Here is a 23433-nt window from a genome sequence, read left to right as displayed (position 1 = left end):
ATTAGGCCTCATTCCACTAGGGCTACTGCCACTTCAACAGCATTTCTATGGGGTGGCAACTAAGGATATTTTGGAAGCAGCTACTTGGAGTTCAGTGCATACTTTCTCTAAGCATTATCACCTTCCTATCTACTCTAAGTCTAGGGCTGGTTTTGCCACAGCTGTTTTGCAAGGCATGTTGTCAGCTCCTGCTTCTTTATGATTTGCCAGCCTCCCTTACCTCTGCTTTGGGATTCTACCCAATAGTAAGGACTGCAGCAATGGAAGACGAAGAACATAGTACAGTTTTGTACCTACCATAAATGTAGATGTTCGAGGATTCCATTGCTGCAGTCCAATTTACCCTCCCTCCTTCCCCTCTGTGTTTAGGGGTGGTAGTGTAGGTGAGTTTGCCTGCTTATATTTTTGTATATATTGTTCATGTTTTGGTGCAGGTATTTTGGGCCTTGTCTTTTTAGGGTCTTCTGACATCTGGGGCAAGAAAAGACTGAGGATATGACGCCGGTCATGCGCATTAGTACCCTGACGTACTGACGTCAGTCTAATGCGCCATGACCGACGTCAGCCTTATACTCTGGTATTCGGGCCGACTGGATGCGGACTATACCCAATAGTAAGGACTGCAGCAATGGAATCCTCGAACATCTACATTTATGGTAGGTACAAAACTGTACTTTTTTCTGTGCCTGCATTTGGGACCTCAGTCTTCCCAGCTTCTGCTTTTGGATGTGATAGGGGGATTGTTGACACCATGAATAAGAGTGTTGTGCAACAGTTAACATTGATACTGACACTCATTCCCTCCATTTGCTTGTTGAGGTGCAGTGTTGCATGTGTTATGTGCCATCCCATTACTCACCAGCCCTCCGCCTGTTCTGGTGCTGGTTGAGCATGTGACTTCGACTGCTCCCTTTTTCTGACCCACAGGAGGGGAGCAGAAGTGGATGCAGAGAGTACGGCATGAGGGAAGGCTGTTATTTTCTAATTTGGGGCTTCTCTGCAAAGTGTTGGTCTTTTTTTGGAAATTGTTAAGAATAGTGGATTCTCCTTTTTCCTCCGCTTCCTTTGCTGAGGACCCTTCCATAAGGGAGGTCTTCAAATTATTCATTTTTTATCTTAGATTGGCCTGTGATCTATTCCCCAAGAAACAGCTAGGAACTTGTATGAAGCATCTGCAGAATCTTGGTTTATTCTTTCTGTATAACCTGCAATTAGAGATGCCAGTTTTACAACTTCAAAGGACCCTGATTTAGGGACTTTGGTGTTCAAGAAGGCTGACCATTTGGACCAGTCACCCCAGGTAGTCTTCTTGACTTAACATTTGTCTCAAAAACCCCTACTATTTTGCTGTTGATCAAGTGTGGAAAACAGGAGGTTTCAATGGCCTAGTCCCTCATCCAATAGCTGTTTATTCAATCTGTCTTATTTCCACATTTCACTTGTAAAGCAAGCCTTTCACTTGATTGCATGTCAGTGGAAGGGTCCTTCGCATGACTTCAAATGTAGGGTTTTGCACAGGCTGTTGCACCTTTGATATAGCAGACTGTGCCCACTGGCATGTACCTGTATATCACAACCTAAAGCAGTTTTTCTTGATCAAGAGCTACATCAGGCCAGTTTTAACATTTTCTTTTGGAATGAAGTCCTGTTGGCTGACCATAGACTGCAGATCACTGTAGACTTCCATAGAAGAAGTAGCACCCTTTTTGTACTGAAGGCCACAGTATATACTCCCTCCTTCCCTGTCTTGATAGGAGAAAATGTTTTTCTGCAGAAAGAAAAAGTATGTATGACAAATATCACATCACATTTCTCCCCTTCAAGTCCTCCAGTTAAATTCCTTAGCAGGTCCAGTAGCAGTTTTGACTGCTCTTAGGATACCCCGGTAGGATACATGTCCCCTAAGATTGCCTTGACTTGAAATATCTGCATTTAAAATAGATGGGCTTTGGATAACATATTGAAAAGCCACATCTTATAGGTTCATAGGTTGGTACTGAGCTATCTGCCCGAAGGCATATATTAGCCCAGCCACATTGTGCGGTATTCACTGCCCCTTTAGTAGTTCCCTAGACCCCCTTGTACTAGCAGCTAGTACCCTTGGCCCCTATCTAGTAGTGCTGTTGGTGTGATCCCCGATGTGAACTTTCTGTTACCCATCCACTCATCAAGGTTCCTCTTGAAGAGTGATAGTGAGGGGCTCTGTCTTATGTAGATTGGGACCCTGTTCCATTGTAAGGGAAGTCTCTGTGAAGGGAATCTATCCCTCCAGCATGTTCTATTCATTGTTGTGTTGAGGTTTATATCCCTAGAGCATGTAGCTTGAGTAGATTTGGTTTTGCTAAGAAGGAGCATGTTCAACAATTCTGGGTTGGACATGGCTCTGTACGTTAGACAGAGATCGCCTCTGAGAAAGCGGTATGCAACAAAGAACAGTCTTAGCTTTTTCAATCGTGCTGCATAGGGCAATTGTTTGAGGCCAGTAATTCTCTTGGTCAGGTACCTCTGTGGTCTCTCCAGCTGCTGGAGATGTCTAGCCAGGTACATTCCAATTGGTGCATTGTACTCAATAATGGGTCTGATGAGGGAAGAGTAGAGGGGCACCATTACATCCTTAGATCTTGATGCGAACCCTTTCATGATCAGATGGGTCACATAGAAGGATTTTCTAACCACTTTGGCAACATGGTTATCAAAGGAAAGCTGGCTATCTACTTGGGTCCCCAGATCCCTTATTTCTTCTTCAGATTTCAGGGGATTACCTCCTATGTTGTAGTTTGCGGGTACTCTGTTTTTTCCAAAGGGGATTACTACGCATTTTTTTGCATTTAGCTTGAGACCATGGCTTTGACACCATGCATCAGTCTCATTTAGGCCCTTGATTCTGTGTATGCATAAGCCTTGCAGTGGACTAGAGAATCTTATAGATTCATAGATTTTTACTAGGCTAATGACCCATGGGGCCTTTCTAAGCCTAGCCAAGTTTTCCCTAAAGAATAATGATGTCCTGTAACCAAACAGGACATTGAGACCCAGGCATTTATAAGCTACTTCTGTCCATAAGGGGCATGGGTGCAGGCCCAGTCTAGATTTTATATTCCCCATCCACTGGTCTAGGTTGTTCTTAAACTGGGTAATAGAATAACTCAGCTTCACATGGATGGGAAGCCTGTTCCATAGGAGGGGCAGTCTCTTGGGTATATATCTGTCTCTCCAGCATGTTCTATTTAAGTCACAGACAAAGTTCGGGTCCCTAGACCTTATATTTCTGGTACTGTTTGACTTACGAATGTGTAAGAGGTTCATAAGTGTGGGGTTTGCAGATGCCTTGTAAACCGGACATAGATCACCCCTCATTTCTTCTCAGATGTGCTACTGGTCTTGGACACTTTGCTGGTAGTTTTATTGTTATATGTCTTTGTCCCCAGCCTGGAGACCCCCCCACTCCTCCCTTTCTTGAAGCAGTTCCTTAATTTGGACATTTTGCTGTTAGCATGGCTCAGATGACCACATAGGCATTCCCCAGGTGGCTTTCACACTGTTTCATTGTTTCCACCAAAAAGTTAAGTTGTCCTTGGCCGATGCTACTTAAGGGCAAGCCACGCAGGTGGGGGTGGGGGACAGCTGCTTTTAGTGTTTGTTTCAGGACTGTGTCCACAGTGGACAGTTGTGACAAGGTGGTCACTGATCATCATTGCATATCTTCACCATGTACTATGATCTGAAGTTGAACTGCAGGAGTAAGGAGGCCTTTGTGAGGATGCTGCTTGATGGTCTTGAAGCCATGCTGCCTTTTCAGCAATTCTCACCACTTTTGGGGTGTTAAAAGTACAGCTTGAGTATTAACTGGTGTTACATCCTCTCTATAAACCCTGCGGAGTAAAGTGCCAAAAATGTGTGAGCTTGTATTTTGTTTACTTCACCCTTTTTCTGTGGCCCATTGTTGGTATTTATACTGATTCCTGCTTTATATATACAGACTGCAGTAGAAATGTCTGTTTTAACAAAGTTATCTGTTTTCTTATTTTGCAATATGGTGTTTTTTCTTGCGGGCAGAACTGGGTCTGTGTTGGCATCAGTAACTGGGGTCTTTTGAGGTGTGCATATTCTGTAACCTTAGCAACTGGGATTGCATATATGATTTAAAAAGGAAATGCCCCTGCAAGTGTGAAGACTCCATATTTTCAGAAGAGCTGTCATATTTTTAGAAGAGCTGTGTAAAAAGGTACAAATTGAAAACAGTACATTCTGCATTTGCTCCGGGAGCCATTTCAAAGATCATTTGGTATTATGAGTACTCTTGCAACTGTTATTTCATGAGTATGACACATTAAATTTGTTACGGACATATTTTAATGTGGATGACGAGTTAAACATGAAAAGCCTAATGCTGTAAGTATGGTACAATAAATCCTGTTGTGAATGACAGTGAAGATTATTACTGATGGTCCTTATCACTGTCTTTCAGGTTACACCAACCCAACTACCTCAGTATGTTGTGTTAGAGGCAGACCATCGAATACGGAGGTGAGACTGTAATAATTCTACTAAAAACTAAGCTAAGCTATATAGTAGTCTGGTGGTAAATTAGACCATTTGTTTTTCTTTAGTGTTAATTTGCTGCTGTCTGTTAGTACTTACAGTAAGACTTTCTTACTGGGTTGAAAATAAATAAGGAAATTCCTGAAAACTTTTTGAATAAATTCCAGTTAGTCATGCATGGCAAACAGAACTTAAGATTATTTTTAACAACAAAGGTTATGAGTACATTGTTTTAAAATGTCTTGAGGTGCATGTTTAATTTTGGCATTTTTAGAATATTTTTTAATAATGAACTTTTTACTAATCATAAATCCTTTTAGACCCTTTGTACTCAGGACTACCCACATATTGCTGAAGTGTATATCATTTTGCAAGTCACCGAAGTCAGAATTTTCCACCATCAGGTGGCTTCTTCGTACAGGAAATATTTGTCCACACTGGGACTGCCTACTGTACAAGTAGGACAAATAGGAAAATCCTCTGTCATACTTTTTTTTTTTTTTTTCATTTGCCTTAGTCACCTTTTACATAGAAGTGTATTGTATTTTATAATATTTTATCAATTCATTGTTTCGTTTGATTTGGTTTACAAAATTATTTGTGATTCTTTGTCTCATAATAATAATAATAATAACGATAATAAGTAATATCGATAGGAAATCCCACAAAAGAGATAATGGACTCCAGGAAGGTTGATTTTATTCAACAAACAGGTAATCATTTAAAACACTGGGACTTCCATGAGTGAGTCCTGTAATGTGGAGACTGAACTGCCAAAAATCTGGACTTGCATACAGTACGTCTGAGATTTCCAGTTCTCTGAATATACCCTTTTCCTCTGAGGTATGGCCATCTCAGAGCTCATATATGTATATATAAGTTCAGGGCTGCGGGGGTGTATGGGCAAAAAAGAAGATCTGATGTTGTCCTTTTCAATCTTCCTCAACGTATAGGCTTGGATCAGACTCGGCTACTTATTCCAGACTTAGGATCCAGCCCTCAAGCTCCTCTGTGTACCCATAATGCTCTAATGCATCCCCAAAGCCTCAGATCTAGTTTGCTGCCTTTGAGAACAGATGCCGGTTTCCAGACTCTTGAGCTATTATTGGTCTTGTGAGTTACAACATTTTTATTGATATTTTCTGTTTTCTTCTCTAGTAATCTATCCTCTCTCTAAGTTTCTCTCGCTGGTGTTAGGGTGAGTCTGTTCTTTCTGCTTTATGTTACCCTGAGCATATCTAAAGTATTCTGCCTTGGTTTGTGATTTACTGTGGAGTTGACTAGTAAGAGAAGTTTTATTTGAATTTATAGTTTATCACTGTTTTTCACTGTTTGTAGGTAGGAAGGGGTAGCTTGTTAACAAGATTTACTTAGATTCATATGTTGTTGCTTTACCTTTAATTTCACTGTTGGCTGTTAGAAAGGGATAGGTTTTAGAGAGGCAAGCTCTAGCTACCCCAAGGGGCATAGACAGCTATAAATTCAGACAGACTTCTGAGAAGAAAATCCTGAGCATATTTAAACAATCTTACATTGGGTTGTGATTTGTTGATCTTTACTGTTAAAAAATAAGTGTGACTGCGAGCGATAGTGAAGTAAAATAATTGCAGCTTTTGACTTGTTTGCAGAACTTGTATGGTCAGAACAACTTTACTGTACTTATTTTAGTAGTTAGTTGTATATTGCTTGTGTGATTTACTTTTTTTTTCATAGAAGTTCATTTAATTTCACTTTGAATTCTGTGGTTACTGATTTTGATTATTTTCTTTTCTTTTACAGTATTTTATTCATTTGAAGCTGAATATGGATTCCTTAAATGAGTATGCAGTTAATGATTTGCTAATGCACAAATATCTTGTACAGTGTAATACATGCTAAGCATATTTAAAGGTAACAGCTGTTAACACTGGGGCTCAGTTCCTTGTGTCTAAAGTTAGATGATTTGCTTACCATTGTCAGAAGTAAATCTGGACTTGATGATGATTGCACTTGTGCAATTGGCATGGCTTGGAAAACTGTTGTTTCATATATTAATGACTGGACTGATGAGATAAATAATGTTAAGCAAAGAACAAATAGAACACATTTAGGAAATGATTGTCTGCAAAGATCATCCAACCCCTGTGAAACAAGATGATTCCCCTGACAACTTTGAAATTCTGGATGCAAGTATTCAACAATCTGGGGATCCGGTTTGTTTAGAAGGAAACAAAAAAAGGAGGAAAGGAAGAAGTTCACAATAAATAACAAGGAGGAAAAAGAAACCGATTTAATGTCTGCAAAGTAAAGAGAATACATACTAAAAAAGACGGATCTATATTAGAACAAAGTTTCAGAACTTCGAATGTTCTAATATCGAACCCAGTTCAGCAGAAGCTGACAACATTGAACATTAAGAACAGCAAATTTTTTCCTAGGGAAATATTCGCTCTTCCGAAACACATGCACACAACACAAGCACACCAAACAAACAGCAATCCACACACATACACCTAAAATCTTACATCTAACTCTACACTAAACTGTACATACACCACTAACTGTCCACTTACCTTAACCCAAACCCTAACCCTAAGGTCTGTCACTATCGCACACTTACCTCACCCGCGCCCTAACCCTAACTCACCTACCCCGCCCTAACCCTCATGTCCACACAATCGCGCACTTACCTGACCCGTGCCCTAACCCTAACTCACCTAACCTGCCCTAACCCTCACGTCCACACAATCACACACTTACCTGAACCCGACCCGTAACATTCCACCACAGTGTTGAAAATAGCGAAGCGACAGAAACGAACAACCAAATTCTTTCCTGGGAAAAAATTCAGTTTTCTGCAGCTTCGCTATTTTCAGCGTTCGCTGAATAGGGTTCGATATTAGAACATTCAAAGTTCTGAAACTTTGATGTTCTAATATAGACCCAAAAAGGACACTGCTTTGTTATGTAACACACAAGTTACAGGGAATGATATTATTTTTCTATCTAAAAACCTTCAGTCTACGAAAGGGAAGGTACAAAAAAGAGGCAATGGGCAGGTTTAAAGGTGGAAATCAGAACTGAACATGGAAGTATGGATGAACATTACTGTAAGAAAAAAGAATAGAAAGACAGATGTTGACTACATGGCTCAAACTGTGGATTTACAATGCCAGCTGGATAAGAATTTAATACACAACGGAAACAGTGGGATTAATAAGACTAATGATGATGAAGATCTGTCCTTTATAACAATTGATACAGCAGATATTACAGTATTAGAAGCTGATGATATTTCAGAGCTGGTCAGCAAAGATATTCTTGTAACTAGAGATTGAATTGTTAGAGGAACTAATGTTTATATTTGCAGAGAGGATAATGAACATTGAATAGTGTTATGCTTGCCAGGAGCAAAAGTAGAAGATGTGAGACAAGCCTTGGAATACCTTAATATAAGGAAGTATGCATCCGTTTTTATTCATGTCAGTACACATGATGTCATCCAGAAGGCTTCTCTAACTGTTGGTATGGAACCGACTGGTGTTAGGACGTATTTTTCACAAATCACCTTTAGAAAGAATAGTCGGGTCACTGTGAATGAAAATATTTTTTGGGTAAATACCTACATGGAAAAATGTCCTGTTTTAAAAAATGGAAATGTATAGAGCATCCAAGCCTAGTTTTGGGTACACATGTTCAGACATGATATTGTGCATTTGTCAACATCAAGGAAGAGAATTTTTGCAGCAGATATTTTGCAATATTTGACAAACATTAGGCAGGGTTTTTGCCAGGTCAAAAATTTAATAGTTCATAGATAGCAACATTTGATGCATATTCTGATGGTTGTTGCTAGAAGCATTAATAATACATTTTTTATTGGAAAATTTGCTGTGTTCCTACAAGATTGATGCTGTTATTGTTTGTGAAACATGGTTAAAGAACAATGACTGGAAACCAGTTCTTTCAGGATTTAAACGTTTTTAGTGTAACAGAGAACAGAGATTCTAACAAAAAAAATCAGGTTGAGGTGTTATGAAAGGGATTAAAAATATTTATGAGACGTGATTATTACATGTTCCGTGATAACACCAATACTACAGACTGTGTAACTGTGACAGTAAAGACAACCCAGGAGCATATAACAATTGTTGGAGTGTATAGACCACCAAAGTCAAGTGCAGATGACCTAGAGGAATTCATACATTTCTTGCATGACACACAGCAGGGAAGAATATTAGCTGGAGACTTAAATTTGCCAGAAACAGGCTGGAATAATATTGATTCAACAACGTTGGTAAGGAAATTATTCACATTGTATAATCAGGAACAACATATCCTTCAGATTGTAAAAAAAAAAATACCAGGGGATGGAACATACTAGTCATTGTTTGTGTTCCTAAAGAAATTACTGATACTTCAAGTCAAGTTTTAACATCATTGATGTGCAGTGATCATGGGATTATAAAGGTTAATTTGTTGCTAGATAATTCTGCCAATCTGAAATCTAAACCAATGCACAGAAGGTTAATTAAAGATTATTTGGAAGCAAAACAGTCCCTGTGTAAAACTAACTAAACTGTAACTAACTGTAAAAACTGCAGATGTAAAATCACCTAGCCCCACCTTCATGGTTGCTTCAGACCCCCAAAGAAGCACTCATGGCCTCCTTCTGCTTCCTCATCTACATCCCTTCAAGAGCTTATCAGAAGCAGACGTGGATAGGATGATGCAGAAGTTTCTCAGACTTCAGATCCAGATGGGGAGGTCTTATCAACTCCATCCCCTACTGGATCTGTGAGTAGACCAACATTTTCTAAAGCTGTTTCCTCTCCTTCTCTGATCCATCCTATGATTATGGAGCCGCAGGATTCGAGATCCCTCAGAGGTCCAGTGTTGGATCCCAGGAAAGCATCTTCTTCCACTCTGATTATATCCTTGGCTAGTTCTGCTCCAGTACCATTGGATCAGAATGTGTCTTGGAGCTGAAGTGTCTTCATCGGGTCTAAGGGGATAGGCTCAACTCCGATTTTGTATGATCTGTCCCTTCTTCTCAGAGCCTCAGCCCTGGACAGTTCGGATCCAATTCCACCCCCAAAGCGTGGATCTGAGCGGGAGGTCTAGACCTGCCTTCATCAGTAGTTTTGGCTCCAAGGAGGCAAGTTGTGGTCTCTCAGGTTCCTATCAGCAGACCAAAGATGCATGTTTTCAAATGTGTTTTGGTCGAACTGACAAAATCAAAACTGCATAATATCGAAGCTGCATGTAAGCGAATTCTTTCCCTGGGAAAGAATTTGCTTGGCCGCTTTGGTACTTTGCTGTTTTCGGCACTGTAGTGTGGTCTCGGAGTTGGTATATTTAAGTAGGGGCACAGTCCCCCACTTAATCTGATGTTTTAATGTGCTTTTTTTTTTTTTTTTTTTTTTTTGGGAACAGTGATTTTGTTTCCCTTGGAAAAAAATCGCTGTTCTGACAATTCGGTTTTGTAAGCTTTCGCTTACATGGGGTCAATTAATCACCGTTTGCTCAACTAAGCATTTAGTGATCTAATATAGACCCGGTCTCTCTGGGTTCTTCTGCTGTCGAGGTGTTGGAAAGAGCTTTTCTATCCACAGAGAACTGCCCTGTCATGCTTCAAATCCTACTCCCTTCCCCCATCGATTCCTAGCTCTGAGTCGCTCAGGTCTGTTCCACAGGGACAGCCAGAACCAATAAGTGTCTAGCCAGTTGCATTAGAGGAACTTCCCTTCTCTTCAGACACCTCACCTCAACATCCCACGGAGGAGGTACATTGGAAGAGAATGTGTAAAAGGAGACACATCGTCTCCCCGTTGGAGTCTCTTATGGAGGACACTGATTTTGATGAAGGATAGGGGTCCTCCAGATCACCACTAGATGACCATCTCCTTTGGAGGTATTCTAGAGATCTTGAAACAGAACAGTGGTTGGTCTTCCCAAAACCCCTCACCAGAAGAATCAGTGTTTTTGTTTGGAGGCTTTTGGTTCTGATCCATCTACATCTTATGTTAACCACACACACACACACACACACACACACACACACACACACACACCTCAGCATATGAACTTATTGATTTAGCTGTCCATCAGGCTTAGAAGGAACCAGATAACATTGAACCCATACCTAAAAGACGCAACAAATTTTTACCCCACCCCCATCACACAGACCACATTGGAACAAAGAGGCCCCAGTTGATGTTATGGTAGTGGTGGTGGCCACCAAGAAAGAGTTAGCGGAATAGAGCTCTGCTGTCCAAATCCGTAACAGGCAATTTAGCATTTGACAGGTTTGGAAAATGAGTTTTTGCCTCACAACCTTTGCCCTGAGGTCACTGAATTACCAAGTACAATCCGAAGTAGTTTACTTTATTTGGTCTTCAACCTGTGGGATACCGGATCCATATCGGATGCGAGCCAACAACCTTACTAGCATCTGCTCTGAGCTCCAAGCTCCTCCCCTTACCCATAATACACCTCTACTACCTTCCAACACTCAGATCTCGTTTGCTGTGACTAGCTGAAGTATCATGATCTTCAGATCTCTGGGTAGTAAGTGGGTGTTAGTCTTAGAAAGTCTCTTTTTCTCTCTAAATTAGGTAAGTGATAGTGTAGGCTCCCCTTTCTCCTCCCCTTACTTGGTGCATCGAGTGTTCTATATTTTAGTGATGTTAGCTTAGTTTTAGAGTCGTTTGTGAGTGTGTTTGCTTCTCCTCCCCCACCTCAGTGTGTTCTGTGTGTGAGAGTGGTGAGTGGGTACTTCAGTGAGGAAAATAATATTTTTTTCTTTTTTTTTTCCACTGATACTATGGCTGATAAGCCGATGTTTAAAAGATTTACTGAGTGTGGCCATAAGTTATCCCCTGAGGATGGCCACACTCCCTGTGTAATGTGCTTAGGCGTGGCCCATCTTAGTACAGACTACACTGTATCGCGGGTTTTAGCCCATGCGCAATCAAGGATAGGAATGCTGAGTTGGCCCTGAAAGGCCTTCTTCCCTCTTCTGAGGCGGTTGCCTCATCTTTGGCTTCGGTCACAGCAGCTGCTGTGGCAGCCTCTCCTTCTCTTGCCCTTGATTCTCCTCCCTCCCAGGCTGGGACTCAATCTTCCGTGCCAAAGCCTGCGGAAGCGGAGTGGAAAAGGGGCAGAGAGAAGGAGAGAGAGCCGAAGTCGAGAGAGGAACGCAAGAGGTCTCCAGACCTCCCTTCACCGGTCAAGACACATAGGATACGTGACTCCCCTTGGCTCTGATCTCCGAGATTTTCCCCGGAGCCGGAGGAGACACACTCTCCATCTAGGGCCTCAGTGCCCCGACCCGCAAGGTTGGAGTCCGTGGCCTTGTCAAGGTTCATCTAGTCCTTATCGGAAGTCAACATGGTTAAAATGAGGAGGAGGTTCATTCATACTCAGATCCACATGGGGGTCTTGCCAGCCCCCTCTCCCTCAAGAAGCGGGAGCTCGCTTCCTTTTTTTTCAACCGATTTCTCATTCTCCAATCTGTCCACTGGGTTCGGAGTACTCAGATCCGAGGATGGCTTTAGTCAGGGGGTCAGCACCGACGGTACCTGCTTCCTCAATGCCGACAGCTACCTGGAGCATGTCAGATCCGACCAGCTCAGATCCACGCTGCTCTCAGAGCCAGAGCTTGGGTGTCAGATCCGAGGGAGTGGAACTTTTTTCATTGGCTCCGCCTTTGTCGGGCCAATTTCCCTCCCTCGGAGCTCTGTCCACTTCGGGCCTGGCTCCGATTCTCTCATCAGACCTGGGGAGACCGGACTCTTTATTGGTTCTACAGGAGGTTCGTTCTCCCTCAGCGTTCAACGTAGTAGAAAGGGTTCTCTCCACTGCATCGAGACCCCTGACTATCCCCTCAGACTCTGCTCCGACCCCCTCGGCTCTTTCTATGATTCCCATCATTTTACCAGAGGGACAGCCCATACTAGAGGAGTGCTAGACGGTTCCCCCTGAGGAAAAAGTGGCTTGCGAGTTCCCCTCGGAGAGCCCCACAAGCATACGTGCAAGAGGAGGCACTTGGACTCCCCCCCGAGTCCCTCACCGAGGATATGGACTTGGATGATGGGGAAGGTTCCCCCAGGTCACCTCCCGAGGATCTCTCCTTTGGAGACATCATGGAAATCCTCCACCAACGGGGAGGTTGGTTTGCCCCCAGACCTTCTTCTGACGAGTCCATGTTCCTGGAAGCTTTCGGTACAGGCCCATCTACTTCCTGAGTGTCCACTCCCGCAGATCCATTGGTGGACCTGGTCACCTTGTGGGCATGGAAGGAGCCAGACACCATGGAACCATTTCCCAAAAGGCCTGACAAGATTTTGAGTCCACCTTCGGATAGGCCAGCATGGAACAAGGGCTTCCCCATAAATGCTATGGTGGTAGCAGCAGCCACAAAGAAGGAACTAGCCCAGGAGAGTTCCTCGGTTCATCCTCCTGACCGAGAGTCACGGATGATGGACCGCCTAGGGAAGCAGGTTTATGCTTCAGCTACCTTTTCTATTAGGGCACTGAACTACCTGGCCCGTGTAACAAGACTCAAATGCAACCTGGTAAAGGAGCTGGTGGAGTCTCTCCTTAAGTCCATGTCACAGGAGGTCTGGGACTCATTCTCTCCGAGAATGGCCACTTCGAAAGCAGTCTCCCAACACATCCATGCGATTCCTTTCACATGCTGCTGAAGGAGCGGCTAGGGTGACTGTGTCTGGCGTGTCCATGAGGCACAACGCCTGGATCAGATTATGTCAACTTTCGGAACCTTTCAAGGTGTCCTTTGCCAGTGCCCTTTATGATGGCTCTACTCTTTTTGGTAAGACCATCAAGGAGATGTTAGTCCAGAGTGAGAAGGATGGGAAGACACTGTCTGCCGTTGGGATCTGCTTCTCGAACCCTCAAAGGTCTTTTTCCTGGAACCAGAGAGGCAAAAGAGGATGTGGTTCTGGAAGTCACAGTATTCCCGGGACACTCACAGCTCTTCTTCCCCCAGAGGCAGAGGGGGACAGAGGAATTTTGGATCTTGAGAACCTTTCTCAGACAGACCCGGACAGTAACCCTGAGGGGTGGCCTGACTGCTCTACTCTGGAGATGGTTGGGGGACGATTGTCCTTGCATCTGGTGGCATGGGAGCCCATAACATCAGATTGCTGGGTGCTTCAGATCACATACAGAGGATACTCTATCCCCTTTGTGGGTCCCCCCAAATCTCCCAAACACCTCCTGGAAGTACCACCCACACAAAGGGAGGCAGCAGCACAGGAAATTTCCAAGCTGCTAGAAAAATGAGCCATCAAAACCGTCCCACCATATCAGTCCGGATCGGGCTTCTACTCCAGGTTCTTTTTGGTGCCAAAGAAAACGGGGACTCGAGGCCCATTCTGGACCTATCTACCCTGAACCTGTCAGTTGCGAAAGAAAAGTTCCGGATGGTCACACTACAGTCCATCATGCCGTACCTGCAAGAGAGCGATTGGATGTGCTCATTAGACCTCCAGGATGCTTACTATCACATAAAAATGCACAGAAGCTCCAGGAGGTTCCTCCGCTTGCGGCTAGGAGTCAATCATTACCAGTTCTGAGCCCTACCCTTTGGTCTCACCACAGCCCCCAGGGTGTTCACCAAAGTGATGGTGGTGGTAGCGGCTCATCTGAGGCTTCAGGGGATTCAGGTGTATCCATACCTGGACAATTGGCTCCTCACTGCTCCCACCAGGTGTCTACTCTCTCAAACCAGGGATTATTTCTTGATCCTTGCTCTGCATTTGGGGATCACAATCAGTGTATCCAAATCACTCCTAGATCCTGTACAAGTGATAGACTACATTGGTGCAAGGATAGATACTTTACAGTGCAAGATCTTCCTGACCTCGGAGAGAGTAGAAAACCTGAGGATGCATGTCTCTCTAATCTACCATTCTCATCTTCCAATGGCGGAATCAGTGTTGAGGTCCATAGGTTCAATGGTGGCAACCCTAATGCTTCTCCTGTGTGCCCGGTTGCTTATGAGAATTCTACAGTGGACACTAGCGGCACAATGGTCCCTATTGGAACTTCCATTGTCATATCCAATACAACTCAGTCAAGTCTGTCGGCCGTCCCTCATATAGTGGATGTGTTCTCCAGACACTTTGGAGGGACAATCCTTTGTTCCAGCCCCTGCCCAAGCCACAGTGACCACGGACGCCTCCCAACTCTGGTGGAAAGGGGGCATTGTTCAGGCAGGACGGTCCAAGGTCTGTGTGGTCCCCTGTAGAGACCAGCTTGCACATAAATGTTCTAGAGATGAGGGCGGTCCTTTTAGTGTTGCAGGCCCTTCACGCCTTTCTTCCTCCTGGAACCATTGCAATTCAGTCAGACAACATGTCAGTGGTCTGGTATAGCAACAAACAGGGAGGGAACAGATCTTACCCCCTTTGTCACGAGGCCATGAGAGTGTGGGAATGGGCGATCACCGGTCGTTTTCTCATCTCAACACACATTCCAGCATGGACGTCCGTGGTCACTGTGGCTTGGGCAGGGGCTGGAACAAAGGGTTGTCCCTCCAAAATGTCTGGAGAACACATCCACTATATGAGGGACGGCCGACAGACTTGACTGAATTGTACTGGATATGACAATGGAAGTTCCAACAGGGACCATTGTGCCGCTAGTGTCCACTAAGAATTCTCATAAGTAACCGGGCACACAGGAGAAGCATTATGGTCGCCACCATTGAATCTTTGGGCCTCAACACTGATTCCGCCATTGGAAGATGAGAATGGTAGATGAGAGACATGCATCCTCAGGTTTTCTACTCTCTCCGAGGTCAGGAAGATCTTGCACTGAGTCGGTTGAGTCGGACTATTCTGATGCCTTACAAGTGGTCTCTGAATCTTTCAGTAGCGGAGCAGATCTTCCTCGAGTGTGGTCAGCCTTGCTGTGATCTCTTTGCTTCTCCTTCCAATGCGAAGTGCAGCGAGTTTTTCACTCTGAAACCCCTGCTGGGGGAGTCCCCCAGAGATGCTGTAGTCCATGCTTGGCCTCCCAGTCTTCTGTATGCATACCCTCCAGTACCTCTTATTCAGAGGTTTCTACAGAAAGCTCGTCGACTGGGAAGCAAAGCTTTCTTTTGTCTCTCCTTTTGGCTACTCCTTGGATCTTGGATCCCATTCAGGATCTGATTTCACAGCCATCGGGGGTTTCTCATCCAAATCTGGACAGTTTGAAGCTCACAGCTTAGCTGCTCCAGTTCCAGTAATTGCTTGGACTCATGGATTATCCTCCTCAGTTAGGTCTATTTTGGTGGCTGCTCATAAGTCTTCTACCAGGAAGGTTTATCGCAGCAAATGGAAACGTTTTTCCTTTTGGGCCTCCTAAAGGAGTTTAGACCCCTTCACAGCTCCTGCCATTCTTGATTTTCTAGCTGATATTTTTCAACACAGAGCTAGTTCTTCTACTGTCAAGGTTCAGTTGGCTGCCATTTCTCATTTTCATGTGGGTGAGAATTCTGCCTCTCTAGCCTCCTCCAGGCTGTGTAAGGCTTTTATTAAAGGGACTTTTCAGTTACGCCCCCCCGGTCAAGGATCCTGTTCCCCCATGGGACCTTACTATTATTCTTCAAGCTCTGGTCGCACCGCCTTTTGAACCTACTGCAACCACAGATCTAAAATATTTATCTGGAAAACAGCATTCCTGGTGGCTATTACCTCTGCCAAACGGGTTTCAGAACTGCAGGCCTTGTCCGTCAAAGTTCCTTATATGATTTTTCACAAAGATAGGGTTTCTCTTCGGACCAATCCATCCTTTCTTCCTAAGGTGGCTTCACCAGTTAATATCAATCAGCCTATCAATTTACCTGTTTTCTTTCCTAATTTTGCTAATAAGATGGAATACAAACTCCACCTGCTGGATGTTCATAGACAGTTGCGATTCTATTTACACAGGACAAAATATTTCCGGTAAATCTGATCAATTGTTTGTATCCTTCTATAAACCTTTCTGGGGAACCTGTCTTCAACGTCACTATTGCTAGGTGGATTTCTTCATGCATCCTTCAGGTCTATAAGGACAAAGGCATGTCTCCTCTGGGTCAGGTGGGAGCTCATTCCACTAGATCCATGGCTACGTCTGCGGCCATTTGGTCTAGAGTCTCTTTGGATGATATTTGTTCTGAAGCTACTTGGTCCCCATCTCATACATTTATTTCTCATTACAAATTGGATTTGACTTCCAGAAGGAGAACATTCTTTGGTTCCGTGGTGCTCCGGAATATCTTTCCATGACGGCCACCCAGGAGTTTAGTAGCTGGGGACTCTGTCCCACAGGTTGAAGACCAAATGAAGTAATACTTCAGATAAAGAAGTTATGTAGTCACCATAACGTTCCATCTGAGTAGTTCTACTTGATTTGTCTTCAACCGTCCCTCCCTCCTTCCCCGGATCTTGTCATATGAACAGCCTACGGGGTGCAGTTATAGGTTACAAGTATTTTTTCAGGTCAGGTTATCAGTATAAGATTCAGCAAACTCGATCTGGGGTTTGAAAGGTAGTGGAGAAGTATTATGGGTAATGGGAGAAGCTTGGAGCAGATGCTAGTAAGGTTGCTGGCTTGGATCCGATACGGATCCGGTATCCCACAGGTTGAAGACAAATGAAGTAGAACTACTCAGATGGAACGTTATGGTGAGCACTTAACTTCTTTTTTCATTCTGCTTCAGTGAGATTTGACCAAGGAGCTTTCAAATACTCTCTGTGTCCTTGTCTGCTGAATTTTTCAAATGGACATCCTCTCAACTGGCCACTCTTTTGTCCACATCAAATGCTTCAGTAACATGTTTCTCACACAGCTGAAGGCACCTCACGAGTAGCTGGTTCAGGTTTTGCCATGAGGAAATATGTCTGGATGCAGCTTTACAACTTTGGGGAACCCCTTAAGACATCTTTTATTAATGCCCCATTTGATGGCACTTTCTTGTTTGAGCCATCAGAAAAAGAGATGCTTACCCTCAGTAAACAAGATGGAAAGAGTCTGTCTGCCATAGGAATCATGTTTTCTATGCCTCAATGAACCTTTTTTAGGAATCAGAGAGGTGGCAAGATAATGGGGATCCAGAAATCTCAGGGACCTTTCCAAGATCTATGTGATGACAATTCCTCCAGAGGCAGAAGAGGAAATATCAATGTTATCATTGCCCTAGAGGCTGAGTCAGGTCCGAACCCATACATTGAGGAAGAATGAAAATGAACAACACAGATGCTTAGTTATGGTAAGAACATAACTTTTAATTTAAAGGAGAAAATAGATATTTGATGATTGTTTTTCTCCTGGATTTTTTTTTCTGCCATGTTGAGAATCAGAATTTCAAGTCCCGACATTTCAATAGGAAGCCTAACAAACATTTTGAGAAATTGTATATATAATATCAAAGGTTTGTAGGGACTAAAACAGAAGAATTGCTTGGTTGTGCATCAGTAAAGGGGAATGAAGAAACAAAGAAAATCCTGCTTGTAGAGAAAAGGGGCATGCTGTTTGCCCCCTCCCTACTGTCCTATAATTGACAGTATAGTGCTGCATTATGCTGGTAGTCTTGTCTAGGGGTGGCAAAACATCCAAAAGATGCTGCTGTCTAAACCTTAGCACAAGGGCATCTGCTAAAAAGCTGCAGTGTGTATCACAAACTGTGGTTGTAGAAATTAAAAAAAAAAGTTAACTAGCAAGTACCTGAGACACTCCATTGAATATTTGTGCTTGAATGGTCAGGGATAATTCCCCTTTGCTCCTCTACCCCAGTTCCATTTCTCTCCACCCTTACATCATTTTCTGCATACTCAGTAACTTCTCCCTCATATTCTAAATCTTTCCCTTTTTCCTCGTTATACCACTTCCTGCATCTTACCTCACTTTAACATCTCAAGTTCATAAAAACTTAACCATACATAACCAAGATATTCATTCTTCCAGTTCAAACCCAGTTAGTAAAATGTACCTACATTAAGAACTTGTTTTGTTACAGTAACATGTCTTATTGTCGTTAATAGTATTATTACCGCAGATTAGCTGACCTCAGCTGTACCTCCTTCCAGCAGTCAAGCTACTATATTTAAATCTCTGCATCACTATTCATTTGTCTGCACTACCACTAATTTGATTCACATTTTCAGTAGAATCACACTTCACCATATCTCCTCTAGTGGCACCCTTGTATGTTTTGTTTGCATTCAGATAGTATTGCTACTGCTTCTAGTTGTGAAATATGGAGATATATAACCCAATCCTGGGCCACCTCATGTCCAGGTCAGCACACTTCTTCCCCATCGGCCATCACTTGGACATTCTGTGTAATATGCATTAATGTATACATAGTATTAAAAGCTACTGGGCACAGTTAGAATCATATGTGTTCGAATGTAAGAATTGTGGTCTCCATTTCTGAAACATGGCTTAAAGAAAACAAGTGGATCTTCTCCAAATTTTCTTGTGAATATAATTGTTGTTTACTGTCTGGTTTGTTAATTTAATGTCCAGTCTAACTTATTCCTAAGAGCAAAGCTACAAGAGACAACAGCCCCAATTATTGTTACAAATTTTGATAAACAGGAAAGCAAAACTTCTGCTGGCTATTATTCATATTCTGCCTTTCTCCATTAAATGTTACTATAAAAACATCTACACCATAATGGATTTAACTAAGGGTCAGTAGCTTGTAATTATTGGTGAGCTGAATGTATAATGGTCTGGTCCACCAGATTGTCAGCTAAACAAATATCTTTATTTGAAAATTCTGAAACAAGTCATAAATAAAGGGATTAGATGAAATTTAGCCTCAGTTAGGAGTACCATGCTTAATGTGGTAGTTATTTCTGATAAGACGACTACCATTTATCTGTCCACCCTCACTGAGCAGTCAGTACCTGGCAATAACTACATAGTCCCTGAAAATATAATGTATATAATTAGTATAATATAAATAGAGATATTATACTGGCCGATAGATTCAATGCCAACTTAACCCCCCCCAAAGGACCTGTCACATTAACAGTAGATTGCCAGGCACCCAGTGTTACTGCTGCACAGGTTAAAACAGCACTGTCCAAGGCCAAGAATACAACTTCTATGGGACTTGACAGTATCCCTGGTTGTGTTCTACATGAACTACAGAGTGAATTGGCACCTCACCTGTGTGCCCTGTTCAATCACAGCCTCACCTCAGGCTTTGTCCCTACCAAATGGCACACTGCTACAGTCATACCTCTCCACAAAGGAGGAGTGACTAGAGACCCTGGGAACTATTGCCCCATTAGCCTGACAAGTCTGATATGCAAAGCAATGGAACTCATCATCATGGACCTAATAAACAAGGATATAGGGAATCTCCAAACTCTGGATCCCACACAGTTTGGTTTTGTGAAGGGTAGATCATGCCTGCTCAATTTGGTTGACTTCTTTGAGTCAGTCACGTCACCAGAGGTGTGGATGAAGGCAAGGTGGTTCATACAGCCTACCTTGATCTGGCCAAGGCCTTTGATACCATTCCCCACTCAGGAATCATAGAAAAACTCAGTAAGCTAGGCATCAACCCTTATATCACTAGGTGGGTTGCAAACTGGCTTACAAATAGAACACACAGTGTGAAAGTAGCTGACTTCAAGTCAGACTGCCGACCAGTCACAAGTGGAGTTCCACAGAGTTCGGTCCTGGGTCCTCTCCGGTTTGGTGTCTACTTCTATGAAGTCCAGGCCAACATGAAGGGACTCTGGTTGACAAAGTTCACAGATAATTGCAAGTTGGGAGCTATTATCAACTCCTCAAGTGATATTGACATCCTACAGAAAGGCCTCACTGAGACCAACGACTGGTGTCAGAACCAAGGCCTTAAGCTCAATGCCAAAAAATGTGTCATCCCCTTTGGGAAAAACCCGGTTCCCATGAATTTACCACATTGATGGTAGTCCAGTGAGCACAGAAGGCTTTATAAGAGATCTGGGAACACAGGTTGACAGCAACCTCTCTTTTGACCACCACATTGCCACTGTGGTCAGAAAGTCCTTCTTTGTGGCACATCTCATTACTAAGGGTTTTGCATCCAGGAAGAAAGAGGTCATTGTCTCCCTCTACTCTTCTCTCATTAGGCCAATCATCGAGTACAAATCCCCCTTTGGCATGTACCTCACTAGACACCTGCAACAACTGGAGAGGCCGCAAAAGTACCTCACAAAAAGGATCCTAGGCCTTAAACACTTGTTCTATATGGACAGACTCAAAAAACTCCAACTATTCTCTGTCTCATATCGCCTACTTAGAGGCGATCTCTGCTTGACTTACAAAGCCATGTTTGACCCAGCCCTGTTAGAAATGCTACATCTAAAGGAATCCCAATCCCTCCACACCACACACTCCAGAGACCTCAACCTCATTACCACAATCAACAGAACATGTTGGAGGGACAGGTTCATAACGCAGAAACTACCCATGCTATGGAATAGACTTCCCATACATGTCAAACAGAGCATCTCACTGGCCGTCTTCAAGAGAACTCTTGATGAGTGGATGGGAAATGAAAAATTCACCTTGGGGATCACTTCAATGGCTCTACTCGACAGAGGCACTGGGAACTAAGATCATGTGGCACAATGCCAGGGTAATCCTATGGGCTAGGCTTGTAAAGGCTCCAGAGTCACTAGCCTAGTGCACACCTATGAAAACTGTTAAAAGACCCCTTGCAATCATTACAGATCACACCATTCTTGACTCATCAAAAGATATATTTACAATCTTACTGCAGCACATAGACTGGACCTCACTTTATACATGCAACCATCCTACTACTGCATTAGCACCTTTGTATAATTTTCTCACATCCTTGCAAGGCAAGATTGACTCCTTCCACTAAAGTCTCTTGGAAAAAGTAATCATGGGTCACACCTAAGCAACATAAAATTAGAGACAAGGCCTGGGTTAATTGAAAAAAAACTGACGGTATCATAACATTGGCAGAATTCCTAAAACTCAAAAAAAAAAGGGAATAAATACTAATATGGCTACAAGTTCCTATCTGCAAAATGTTTGAATATTGCTGCTAGGAGAAACCAAGAAGCGTTGGCAATCCATTGACTATATCTGTACTAATGGGTTTCCCAAATGCAATCACAGATAGCTCAGCAAAAATTATTTACAACCTAAGAAGAAACCAACAGCTTTCCCAATGAAGCACCTACTGTGCATTTTACTAGTACCACGCTTGTTCCTTCTACCACACCTTTATAGCAGCTTTTAGAGTCCTATACTTTGTCATTCATTAATTCAAGCATGTAGTCTTTCCTAGAAAATATTAACTTCAAGTGTAAACCAGACTTTCATTTTCTGTTTCCCAGATTTCATCAAATGGCCATTATTAGGCATTTCTCTCACTCTGTAGTTTTACTCTAACCACAAAAGTTATCCTCCCCCGTAGTTTTAAGCATGCACTAATTATACCACTTTCCAAAGTACCCTACCCCTCTCTACCAAGCTATAGCTAATAGTTGCTCTCTGGTTAAATTATTGAAAAAATGTGTATATCAAGCTTTGGATTACATTAATACATATGATTCACTGTCTGATAAACAGCACAGATCTAGTCTTACCCAGATCATAACAGACCATTCTTAAACATTCTAAAAGTCTGTCTTTGTATATTATTATACCTTCCCATTGTCTAAATCACAAGTGGTGTGGCCACTTTTGGTGAATGCCACCTTTACATGTACATCCATGACTCCATTAATCCTTGATTAGGACAACATCCAGAACTGAATCCTTTTTACTACATTCCATCAATATTTAGCTTAACTCCTCATGGTCCCAGAATTTGGTAATCTCTTGTTTCCTCTTTACCCTGGACAGTGGGGAGGTTATTCCTGGTGAGTGATCATAAGTCATCTGTTAGAAGCAGATTCCCCCAGGATGCAACCGCCCTTCCTGTTAACTACCACACATATGGAAGATTTCTTCCTCATATGATTTGATGAGATTTCTGAATAGCCTTCTACTGTCTTGTGATTCTGTGCCAATATACAGAATTCAGAGAAAAAAATTCAGCGTTTTTCCTCACCATTTTATGGTAGCTAATGAGGGTGTTGATGTTCTTCATCTCACATTGCTGCAGTCATAACCTGTGGGTAGTCCGCTGTCCTCGATCGGCCCGAATACCAAAGAGCTGGGCTGGCGTCGGTCATTGTCACCTGGAGCTGACGTCAGTACGTAGTAGTACTTAAGCGCATGACCGACGCCATATCCTCAGTCTTTCTTGCCGCGTGGTCCGAAGCAGAAGCAGCGTTTGCGAGTGCCGTTCGGCGTTCTGAAATTGTCATTTTTCGAGATTCAGACCGAAGACCAAGTTGGGCTAAGTACCCCGTTGGGGAAATCTTTGCCTTTTTCTTGCCTCAGTTTCCGGATGTCAGAAAAAGTTAATAATTGCATTTCTTGTGGGAAACAGATACCTCATAGGGATTATCACTCTTTCTGTATTCCTTGCTTGGGGCCTGAGCACGACGTGGTTGGGTGTCGCTTTTGTGCTCGATTTAATAAGCGCACCATTAAAAGGAGATTAGACTGTGCCAGGCTTGTTTTTGGTAAAAGGTGTAACTATAACATGCCGTCGGATCCTCCGACGCCTGCTACCGCTAAAAAGCGTAAAGATAAATCTTTGAAGTCTAAACCGGATGAGTCGTCCGTTGCGGACGCCTGTTCTCGGAGCCTCGGTTGAATCTGTGGATCCTGCCGAGGGTTCGGCTGAATCCCAGGGGGAACCTTTACTTTTGCAGGAGTTGGCCTCTCAGGATTTAGGCCCAGCTGAGGGTGCTTCTCAGGTGTCTGTAGTTCCATCTTTACAGAAGGTTATTAGGCCTTATACTTCAGTGGCTAAAGGCCATG

General features: G+C 43.1%; 1 protein-coding gene across 2 annotated transcripts in view; it reads left to right on the top strand.

Moving 5' to 3' along the window:
* The window catches only part of CTU2 (cytosolic thiouridylase subunit 2), a 753975-nt gene that overhangs the window by 703116 nt on the left and 27426 nt on the right, over positions 1 to 23433 (top strand). For both annotated transcript variants that reach the window (XM_044081705.1, XM_044081704.1), the window contains exon 14: positions 4469 to 4527. In XM_044081705.1, coding sequence (XP_043937640.1) covers positions 4469 to 4527 — 59 coding nt within the window. The remainder of the gene's footprint in view (positions 1 to 4468; positions 4528 to 23433) is intronic.

This window comes from Protopterus annectens, chromosome 8.part1, assembly GCF_019279795.1.
Source record: "Protopterus annectens isolate FY-2018-M chromosome 8.part1, PAN1.0, whole genome shotgun sequence".
Lineage (NCBI taxonomy): Eukaryota > Metazoa > Chordata > Ceratodontiformes > Protopteridae > Protopterus > Protopterus annectens.
This window is presented reverse-complemented; position numbering and strand designations above follow the sequence as displayed.